Source organism: Notolepis coatsorum (genome assembly GCF_963971535.1).
Source record: "Notolepis coatsorum genome assembly, chromosome: 12".
In the NCBI taxonomy this organism is placed as follows: Eukaryota; Metazoa; Chordata; class Actinopteri; order Aulopiformes; family Paralepididae; genus Notolepis; species Notolepis coatsorum.
In genome coordinates, this window is record NC_140176.1 from 94,223,217 (window position 1) to 94,235,221 (window position 12,005).

The 12,005-nt window shown below is 40.9% G+C and overlaps 1 protein-coding gene across 1 annotated transcript in view; it reads right to left on the minus strand.

The window, feature by feature from the left end:
- The window catches only part of ankrd55 (ankyrin repeat domain 55), a gene marked incomplete at both ends in the record, with an annotated part of 106,567 nt that overhangs the window by 39,099 nt on the left and 55,463 nt on the right, over positions 1-12,005 (minus strand). The window contains 2 exons of the mRNA XM_084325945.1: positions 1,384-1,512; positions 4,379-4,439. Coding sequence (XP_084182071.1) covers positions 1,384-1,512; positions 4,379-4,439 — 190 coding nt within the window. The remainder of the gene's footprint in view (positions 1-1,383; positions 1,513-4,378; positions 4,440-12,005) is intronic.

The following is a 12,005-nucleotide window of genomic DNA, read 5'->3' on the forward strand; positions in this document are numbered from 1 at the left end:
TAGCTAAAAAACTGATCGCATCACGCTGGTTTCAACCGGAAAAAATTTGCCGGAAAGTTTGGTCTCTTACATATCTCGATGTGATATATCAAGAAATATCTACAGCAAGAATTCTGGGTCTCAACGAATCCAAAATGTCAATGTGGGTAGAAGTGGTGGAGAGAATAAAAGCTAGCTTATAATGGTAGTGTCTGGTTAGGAGTGAGGGATAATGGAGGTACTATCCAAGGAGGGGTCCGGGAGGGGGGGGTTCGAGCTGGAGCATATGTGTGTAGGGTTTTAGAAAATAGGTATTAGGGGTATGTCCTATATAAACATTTATATAATTGTTAATTTCGCTGGATATACACTGTATACGGTTAAAATGTTATTATAGACTTTTTTTTTGTCTTGTTTCTGTACTTGCATGTAATTTTAACCACCTTGACTGTTAGTTTCATTATGCATTATGTGTTGAGTACTGACTTTTAATAATTTTTGTTTTGCAATAATAAAAAAAAAATAAAAAAAAAAAAAGGTGTAGTGAAAGGGTTAACCTTCTGTAGTGTGGTAGTGAAAGGGTTAACCATTTTGGTAGTGTGGTAGTGAAAGGGTTAAAGACCCAATCCTGGAATCTAAATGTCAACGAATGGGCAGCCCTGTCACCACCAAAAATGTAAAACAGTATATGCTTTCATTCTCTGGTTCACTGACTGAGCTCTTGATACACAGAATACTACTAGACAACAGGTAAATATGAGTTTTCTAATTGTATTTGTTGTATTTTATGGATGTGAAAAGCGTGTTTATGTTGGTAATGTTTGTAAATAAATGGTGGGTTAATTAAGGACATTCCAAAAAGCCTATTTTCCATATACAGCTCAAACTCAACAAACGTCAACAATGTACCCTAGTAAATATATCCCACATTTACAGTATAGAGAGTACAATTGATTAATTAATTAAAAAAGTAAAAAAAAAAAAAAAAAAAAATGAAAAACACAAACACACACATTTAATGGTTCAGTAGCTCAACACAGGAAATATACTTAGAATTTAAAAAAGGGGAAATACCAAGTTATGGAGGACGACAATCAAACACACACAAAAACACATCCTGTCAGACTATTCTTGGCAGCCGCATGCCGATATAGTGCAGAGGCAAACGCAGTGTCAAAGTAGAACCCACAGCTGTAGTCAGCAGGTCTTGACTGCTGCGTGATAATAACTGCATGATAAAGGCATGATAACTGTATATTTGATCAACAGTATCTCCCTGTGAATCTATGCCACTGTTTTCTTTCCCACCATCCACTGCTCTATAGCGTGGCATGACCGTCGTCCACCTCTTCATGATGGTCAAACCAGATGGATTTTACTCAGCCTGTATGGCGCCGGCTCTACCTGCACTGCCCAATGGAGGGCCGTCTTGAAGTCCTTGTCCACCAGCGTGGGATCCGCCCCCTTCTGCAGGAGCGCCTGGACGTGGTCGGGACGACTGTGGAACGAGGCCCAGTGGAGCGCCGTCATGCCCTGTGGGTACAACACAGTGGGTTTACAGTGGAGCGCCGTCATGCCCTGTGGGTACAACACAATGGGTTTACAGTGGAGCCAACACAATGGGTTGTATTTTACAGTGAAGCCAACACAATGGGTTTACAGTGGAGCCAACACAATGGGTTTACAGTGGAGCCAACACAATGGGTTTACAGTGGAGCCAACACAATGGGTTTACAGTGGAGCCAACACAATGGGTTTACAGTGAAGCCAACACAATGGGTTTACAGTGAAGCCAACACAATGGGTTTACAGTGAAGCCAACACAATGGGTTTACAGTGAAGCCAACACAATGGGTTTACAGTGGAGCCAACACAATGGGTTGTATTTTTACAGTGAAGCCAACACAATGGGTTTACAGTGGAGCCAACACAATGGGTTTACAGTGGAGCCAACACAATGGGTTTACAGTGAAGCCAACACAATGGGTTTACAGTGAAGCCAACACAATGGGTTTACAGTGAAGCCAACACAATGGGTTTACAGTGAAGCCAACACAATGGGTTTACAGTGAAGCCAACACAATGGGTTGTATTTTACAGTGAAGCCAACACAATGGGTTTACAGTGAAGCCAACACAATGGGTTTACAGTGAAGCCAACACAATGGGTTTTACAGTAAAGAAAACACAATGGGTTTACAGTGAAGCCAACACAATGGGTTTTACAGTAAAGAAAACACAATGGGTTTACAGTGAAGCCAACACAATGGGGTTTACAGTAAAGGAAACACAATGGGTTGTATTTGACACCATAGACACTATCAGGGCTTCCCTAGCTTAGCCAGTAATTACTATTTTTGTTGATCAGATTTTCTGCTGACACATTTATATGCCCTACATCCCTAAACCCCTTACCCTAATCCCCTTACCATACACCCCTTACCCTACATCCCTTACCCTAAACCCCTTACCCTAAACCCCTTACCATACACCCCTTACCCTAAACCCCTTAAGGTGCTCCCATAGTCGAGCGGACCGTACACGGAGTGGACTCGCGCGGACTCAAAGCGGACCCAAAGCGGACTCCAAGTGCGAAGCTCCAATTCGCGCCGCTTACTTGGTGTCACACAAAACGCTGCTCGCCGTTTTTGGTTGACATCGACCTGCATTTAATGTGACGCCGATTTGCATTTTATTCTGACCACTCGCTTTTTCACTCGCAAAAGAGAATGGCTTTTCTAAATGAAGTGTGTAAAACTGCCAGTTTTATTATCGAAATATTGGAAACGGAGATAACATACTCTTTATTTTGACATCGGATGACGACGACATGACAGAAGTTGAACAGTGTGGGAAAAATTGTGTAAACTGGGCGAGACATGTAGGAAATTGGTCCGCGGAGGTCCGCTCGACTATGAAAGCTCAAAGAGGCCACGCGGACCTCGCAGAGTCCAGTCCGCGTACAGTCCGCTCGACCATGGGAGCACCTTTACCATAAACCCCTTTCCCTAAACCCCTTACCCTACACCCTACACCCCTTACCCTAAACCCCTTACCATACACCCCTTACCCTACACCCCTTATCCTAAACCCCTTACCCTACACCCCTTATCCTAAACCCCTTATCCTAAACCACTTACCCTAAACCCCTTACCCTAAACCCCTTTCCCTAAAACCCTTACCCTACACCACTTACCCTAAACCCCTTACCATACACCCCTTACCCTACACCCCTTATCCTAAACCCCTTACCCTACACCCCTTACCCTAAACCCCTTTCCCTAAAACCCTTACCCTACACCACTTACCCTAAACCCCTTACCATACACCCCTTACCCTACACCCCTTACCCTACACCACTTACCCTAAACCCCTTACCCTAAACCCCTTACCCTAAACCCCTTACCCTAAACTCCTTACCCCAAACCCCTTACCCTAAACCAGGTTTGTATCCTTGTGTTTCATTGTGTACATTCCTTTGGTGGAAAACTAGCCAGAGCTGCGGTTAGTAGCCTAGCCTAGCTTACTAAAGAAAACATTGTTTCATTAGGTGTGTATACTACAGCTTGGGTTTTGTTTCATTAGGTGTGTATACTACGGCTTGGGCTTTTAAACTCACTGTTCTGAAGTATAGAGGTTATGTCATCATGAATATCTCACTGTTCTGAAGTATAGAGGTTATGTCATCATGAATATCTCACTGTTCTGAAGTATAGAGGTTATGTCATCATGAATATCTCACTGTTCTGAAGTATAGAGGTTATGTCATCATGAATATCTCACTGTTCTGAAGTATAGAGGTTGTGGCATCATGAATATCTCACTGTTCTGAAGTATAGAGGTTATGCCATCATGAATATCTCACTGTTCTGAAGTATAGAGGTTATGCCATCATGAATATCTCACTGTTCTGAAGTATAGAGGTTATGCCATCATGAATATCTCACTGGTCTGAAGTATAGAGGTTATGCCATCATGAATATCTCACTGTTCTGAAGTATAGAGGTTATGCCATCATGAATATCTCACTGGTCTGAAGTATAGAGGTTATGGCATCATGAATATCTCACTGGTCTGAAGTATAGAGGTTATGGCATCATGAATAGCTCATGCACCACTGTAAGGATTCCGGCACCTGTGTGCAATTTGCACGTGGAAGTTGACCAGTCAGCAGGAATCATGAGAAACATAATGTTTATTGCTGCAACCAGATAAAAAGTTGCAGAAAATTCCCTTGGACTGTTCTCAGCAGTGTACAAAGTAAATGTAAATGTAAAAGGTATCATAGTTGGTAAAATGGAGTGAGATTTAAACTATTGCTGGGACAAATCACAACCCACTTGGGGGTTGTGACCTCCTGCTTGAGAACCTGCTGGACTAAAGTGTGGTGAGAACCCTACCTCATTGTCCTGGTGATTTATCTCACATGGCGTGGACTGCTGTAACAGGACGGCCATCAGTCTGTGGACCATGAGAACATAGTGTTGTTAGAACATGAGTCTGTGGATCATTAGAACATAGTGTTGTTAGAACATGAGTCTGTGGATCATGAGAACATAGTGTTGTTAGAACATGAGTCTGTGGATCATGAGAACATAGTGTTGTTAGAAAAGCAGCTGGACATCATGAGAACATAGTGTTGTTAGAACATGAGTCTGTGGATCATTAGAACATAGTGTTGTTAGAACATGAGTCTGTGGATCATGAGAACATAGTGTTGTTAGAACATGAGTCTGTGGACCATGAGAACATAGTGTTAGAACATGAGTAAGTGGATCATTAGAACATAGTGTTGTTAGAACATGTGTCTGTGGATCATTAGAACGTTGACCAGAGAACATAGTGTTGTTAGAACAGCAGCATTGACCAGAGAACATAGTGTTGTTAGAACATCAGCTGGACATCATTAGAACATTGTGTTGTTAGAACAGCAGTCTGTGGATCAAACCTAACAGTGCTAACACCTACATGTATGTATTTCAATAAAAAAAAAGAAATAGCAACGCTCATTTAGTTCCTGCTTCTATTCCTTAAATGTATCTATGTTCCAGTTGTATGTACTGTAGAGCAGTGGTTCTCAACTGGTCTAGCCTCGGGACCCAACATTTTCCTTAGTCATTAAGTCGCGACCCAAATTTTTTAACCACTATGATTTATTTCAAAAAGAAAATTGTGCAGTAATACGCAATCTTTCATGCACTGTTAAAAACATGAAATAAACACAAAAAAATGCAACTAGGGCTAAAAACCTAATGAAATTAAATAATATATGCTTCTTAGCAGATTTCTTAGCTTAATATAACAGACCTAAGTTTGGGGGAACTCATGGGATAACTGGGGTAGCAACAAAAGTGTAACTAGGGCTAAAAACCCAATGAAATAAAATAATAATAATAATAATAATAATAATAATAATAATAATAATAATAATAATAATAATAATAATAATAATAATAATAATAATAATAATAATAATAATAATAATAATAATAATAATAATAATAAATAATTATGCTTCTTAGCAGACTTCTTAGTTTAACATAACAGACCTACAGTAAGTTTGGGGGAACTAATGGGATAACTGGGGTTGCAACAAAAGTGCAACTAGGGCTAAAAACAATGAAATAAAATAATAATAATAATAATAATAATAATAATAATAATAATAATAATAAATAATTATGCTTCTTAGCAGACTTCTTAGCTTAACATCCCAGGGAACTAATGGGATAACTGGGGATGTTGTTTGCTGCTGACAAGAGTCTCAACGTCTGGGGTGATGGTAGACAAAGCAACTCTGAGGTCATGCTCAATGTCCAATCTGTTCCTCTGCTTTGTCTTCAGCTGGACCAGAGCTGAGAAGCCACTTTCACAAAGATAGGTAGTGAAAAAAACTAATTATACTTACTTTTTCTTTTATTTTTATTTTTTTACACACATCCGCGACCCAATCAAAATGGCCCCGCGACCCACTTTTGGGTCACGACCCACCAGTTGAGAAACACTGCTGTAGAGCTTATTACACTCTGTACCGATCACGAATACCACCAACCTGGTTGTGTGGCAATAAAAGGAATCTTGTATCTTGTATCTTGTATACTTTCATTGTTACGTTGATTTGATTGTGTGAGGTTTCGCCTGTTCCCTGGACCTTTAATTCCCTGTCTCCTCACCTCACCAGCCCCCACCTTTGGACTTTCCCTGTCTACTCTCCTCAACAGCCCCCACCCTTGCGATGTTTTACTCTCCTCTGCTCTTCACCAGCCCCCACCCTTGGACTACCTTTCACAGCTGTCATAAGTTATGATTAGCGCCCCAGAGGGCTTTAAATACCTGGACCTCCCCTCCAGTCCTGGTCGGGTCGTTCTGTATGCTGGTTCGGTGTTCTGGACTCTGTATCTTTATCTGTGTTCAGTGTTCATGGAGTCCTGGACGTTACCATCACCTGCCGCGTCTCCGGCGTGAGACGACGGGCCAGCCATCACCACCTGTCGCCGTTTGCCTGGAGTGGGACACCGTCTGCGCTCTCTAATCCTCTACGAGAGGTTTTCCAGTGTTCCCACTCCAGACGTCAAGCCGGCGCGCATCACTTCCTATTCCACAGGAGGATGCGTCTCTTCGCCCCGGTCCCCTGGGACCCCGGTGTTCCGCGCTGCCCGTCTGCAGCATCCGAGGGGGGATCTCCGTGCCAGGCCTGGAGTGGTGTTCCCACTCCAGACGTCAAGCCGGCGCGCTCCTACTCCAGACCAGACGTCAAGCCGGCGCGCTCCCACTCCAGACGTCAAGCCGGCGCGCATCGCTTCCTATTCCACGGGAGGATGCGTCTCTTCGCCCCGGTCCTCTGGGACCCCGGTGTTCTGCGCTGCCCGTCTGCAGCTTCCGAGGAGGATCTCCGTGCCAGGCCTCCGCCGTCGGAACCCTGCCATCCCTGTAAGCAGCTCTGGCCCTCGCCCTGTCCAAGGCCTTAACCCTGTTCTCTGTCCCTGTCTCCAGCCCGCCTCTCCGGGCCTCTGTCCCTGTCCCCCTCTCCAGTGCCCCTGGTCCTGGTCCTTGACTTTTTGCCCTGGCCCTGTCCCTTAGCCTTAGCCCCTTAGCCTGCTCGCCTCTTAAAGGCACAGTGCCGCATTTTCCCTATATTCTTTGACTCCAGTGTTTTTGTGTTCTCCCTTAAAGGGACAGTGCCGCCTTTTGTTATGTAATGAATAAATGCCCTGTTTTGGCTTACTCTCATACCTGTCTTGTGTTGTGCGATTGGGGTCGGTTACAAACCATAACAGTTTGCATTAGCTGCCCTCTGGCTTTCCCTCTGGTCTGGTGTGTGGTTATACTTTGGTTATTATTACAGTACTTTGGTTTCAAACCGCACTTTTTTACTCTATCTAATCTATTCTATTTTATTATTTGTATTACTGAAAAACTGTGATTTACATTACCTTGCTACCTCTCTATCTTTTTTAAATTGAATTTTTATGCTCGCTTATGCCTGTATTTTTTACTGTTGTGAAGCACTTTGAACTGCAATTTCTGTATGAAAAGTGTTATACAAATAAAGTTATTATTATTATTCATTATTATTATTATTATTATTATTATTATTATTATTATTATTATTATTATTATTATTATTATTATTATTATTATTATTATTATTATTATTATTATTATTATTATTATGATGTATGGAGTGCATGCTGTAATAATAGAAGGCGATTAAGGGATTTGATCATTAAAACAGTTAGAAAACTGCTCACGCTGTGGTCGGCCTGCCGCCCTGAGTGATGAAACCCTGTCTCCGCTCAGCCAACGCTGTGAAACACTGAAGGACTGCGTGTGGAGCAGGGGCGTTTTTAGGGTTAGAAAACATTGGGGGCTTCAGCCCCCCTTTTTTTTTTTTTTTTTTTTTTTTTTTAGCACAGAAATACGCAATTTTAGATTAATTAGAGATGAATACTGAATAACTAGAATCATTAGAGGTTCTCAAAGTGAGGTCCAGGTCCATGAGAGGGATATGGGCAGTCCCTAGAAAATTCAAAGTTAACAGGACCAAATCATCAGTTTCTTATTTATTTATTTATTTAGCCAGATAAAACATTGATCTGGTCCAAGAAGCCCCAACAGGAGTACAAATATACATATATACACATATATATATACATATAATATATATACATATACTGTACATACATACACATATACACCAATAACAAAATAAAAACACAGTTAATTGTAGATACACAATCAGGTTTAAGCACTATAAAAATGCAGCAGGTGAGTTCACCTGTCTTCAACCAAAATGGAAGGAGAGTGAAGTACTGTACACAGAGAACGTGAAAATATACAATACATTCACCAAACACTACACAAGACAACCAATGATGCAGACTGATGAAAATATACATTTTCTCCCATTTTCCCAAATCAGTCAACATGGAGAATCACAACAAAAAATTATCTTGCCAGATCCAGCTAGGCAAAGAGATAATGTCTAGTATTTTCTGTTTACATTTTTTCAAAAAAAAAATTGTGTTACTGTAATTTTAACCTGTACTGGATACAGTATTTTATGTTTGTCTGATATTTGCTGAGCTTACAGTGTTATGCACATAGTAGCATGAAAACTGGGACATGTATTGTTGTGATTCTCCATGTTGAAATGTTGACTGATTTGGTTATATGGAGAGAAAATGTTATTTTTTTCATCAGTCTGCATCATTGATTTGGGTATATGTAGATAAATAAATTATATTTTCATCAGTCTACAGCATTGGTCTTGTGTAGTGTTTGGTGAATTTATTGTATATTTGCACATTATCTGCGTACTTCACTTACAGTACTCTAATCACTGAGAAGTAGAATTGCTAAATGTGTTTTAGGTTAAGCACAGCAGTGTGTGTAACTGGTTCAAACAGAATTAAGTCATTATGTAACGTGTGTTTCATATGGTAACAATTAGTGTATGGTTTTGACAAGTGTTTAATTTAGCAAAGGATCTGAGGTGTTCTGATAATTGTGTGTGTGGTTGTGCTAATTGTGTGTTTTGAAACACCGGGCCCCGTTTTCAAAATCATGCTTAGGCAATCGAAAAAAAACTATTGTGTGTTTCATTATATACATATGTTTCAGTCTTCTCATTAAAAAAAGATTCGATTTTTGGGTCTTTTCCTGCCTTTGGTCCGCTTTGCATTCACATCTCAAATGAACCGCAGCAGGGTTCACTTGCAAGAGTGAATGAGCTTTCACACCACCCCAAACCAACCGGACTATCCGAGGTTCGATTAAAGCTTATTATAGGACACTGGACATGGGTATGGATGGCTCCAGGTGCTGCTGCGTTAAAGTGCACATCTTCAATATCTGTACTATTTAAAAGCACAGTGCAGGACACACTCAAAGGTTATCGCACATCAGAGATGGCAGTGGACATGTATGACAGGACAAAGGCCATATGTAATGGCCTTTGGATTGAGGAACATACTACCAGCCAAAGGAGGAAGCAGAAAAGGATGGACGAGTATGTAGTTGAGTCATCTTGTGGCACAAGCTCAGACCTCAGCTCAGGAGATCAGCTGAGACAGAGACTGTTCTATCCAGTCGTCGACAGAATGCTGCAAGAGCTTGAGAGCAGGTTCTCATGAGTTGGATAACAATTTATGAGAGGCATACAGGCATGTTATCCAGCCTCAGACCAGTTTCTCTCAGTGGAATTGCTGCAACCCCTCGCCACACATTACAATATCCAACTATTGCCAGAGGAGATCACAGTTGCAAAGTGTTTCCTGGTCAGGACAGGCAGAGATGCAGTCCCTACTATCCAAAGTGTCTTTTCCCTCCTGGATGATAATAATAATAATAATGCATTTGATTTATAAGGCGCCTTTCAGGACACTAAAAAAAAAGTCCACAAATCGGTGAATGAAAGAATTATAGGATCAAATGAAAACTACTTACTAAAAATGTTTAAAAGTACTAAAAACCAACAAAAAATAGCAAACACTAACAAACATTCAGCACAGACAATGGGGATGCTGACATAAAAAAAAAAAAAAAGTTAAAAAAAAAAATGTAAATTTTTTTTTTTTTTTTTTTTAGATCCGGGGCTAGGAGAAAAACATCCGGGGCTAAAGCCCCGGAAGCCCAGGGCTAACGACGCCACTGGTGTGGAGACAACAGGGAGCACAGCGTGTACCGACTAGCCCCGCACACCTGATTACAAACAGGAAGGAGTTTCATTATGTGTGGCTCTGGCCTCTGAAACATGGTGTTCAGGCGTAGAGCGGTGATGATTGATGATGATGCCTTAGACCAGGGGTGCCCAACCTTTTTTGAACCAAGATCTACTTTTTAATTTACCACCTAGCCGAGAGCTACCAGCCAAAATTTGACCTACTCTCGGCTAGTATTAGTATTAGTAATACCCATTCAATATGCACATGACAGAACATATTATATGGCATATAATATTTTCTGTCATGTGCATATTGAATGGGTATATAATATAATATGATATTTTATATATCATTGTAACGGTGTAGTGTAGCAATTACAAGAATGACGAGACTAACTTCTCACGTTGGGCATGCAGGCAGCATGACCCATTTATTTCACACTCTGCATACACAGACAACACACACTCAATTCAATGGGCATGAGAAAACATGAGTTTACATTGCCAAAGCAAAAGTGGAACAATACAATCAAAACAAAAATGATATATGATGTGTAAACAGCTGTCACATTGCAACTGACAACACACTAGTGTTGTCACGATACTGGAATTTCGAACTTCGATACGATACCTTGAAAAGTATCGATATTCGATACCATTTTCGATACCACAGGGAAAAATGTTAAATCTTAAAATGTAAAAAAATTAAAAATAAAGATATATATATATATTTTTTTAACTAAATTTTGATTTTGTTGCTGGTCGATTCTCCTCAGCTTCTCTCTGGTACTATAAGAGAAGATAAATATAACACTTTTAAAACCCTTTGTTTATCTTTAGATCAGACATTTAAAAATAACTAAATGATCTAATCTTAGAAATTAAGTAAAGTTAATAGTACTGCATGTTAACACTTTCTCCGCCGGAAACGGCTTACGACGTGTTTCAAGTTCATGCGAATTCTGCCAGATCACGGCGTACGACGTTATTCTGATCATATTTCATATTTTCGCCATGGTATTCATATTTCACTCACGGAGCCTTGTCTGATGCTGTGTGAGCCGGCACAACTCTGCAACGCTTCAATACTGCCACCTGGTGGCTGATCGGCGAGTTGCCAAACCGGATATGCCCGTTGGAACTCGGTGCGTCTTCCAAATCCGTCCGGCCACTCGTATATCGTCGCGGGACTCAAGACACACACCGTGGATATGGATCGTTGCCATAACTCAATAATCCACATGATTTGGGCATGTATTAGTATTATACAAACCGGAAATGGATCGCCTCGATCCCCATCACATAACTGGGATCTGTTTGCTCCACTCTCATCGCCCAACGGTAAGAGGAGACTGACGTGAGTTTCAGCGTTTTTGTTTATTATTATCCATACAAACTGCTCTGATCTATATATCACCCATACTACATAAATCATTTAACGACGATCACAGAATTATAAACGACCCCCCCCCCCCTCCGTTCACCCGTGCATGATCAGTCATAACGTTTAGGACCATGTACAGTATACACACAATTGTTAAGGGGAGGCAGACCAGAGAAAGACTTTCGTCTTGTTTACATCAGGGTCCCCCATTTTCAATTCATCATAACATTTGACATACAGATAAACAGTACTGTTACATCCAGCCATTTATGACATACAAGATATACAGTACTGTTTAAGAGACAGAGTTTCTAAAAGAGTATATACAGTTAATTTACTTCTGACCATTATAGTCAAAGTATTTTCCTATGAACTGAAACTCATAAGACCACATAAGGCTAGCATCATTCAGTTACAGCTATATTGGCCAACATTAGCCAGCTATCTAGCCAGCTACTGCACCACGAACTGCCAGCCA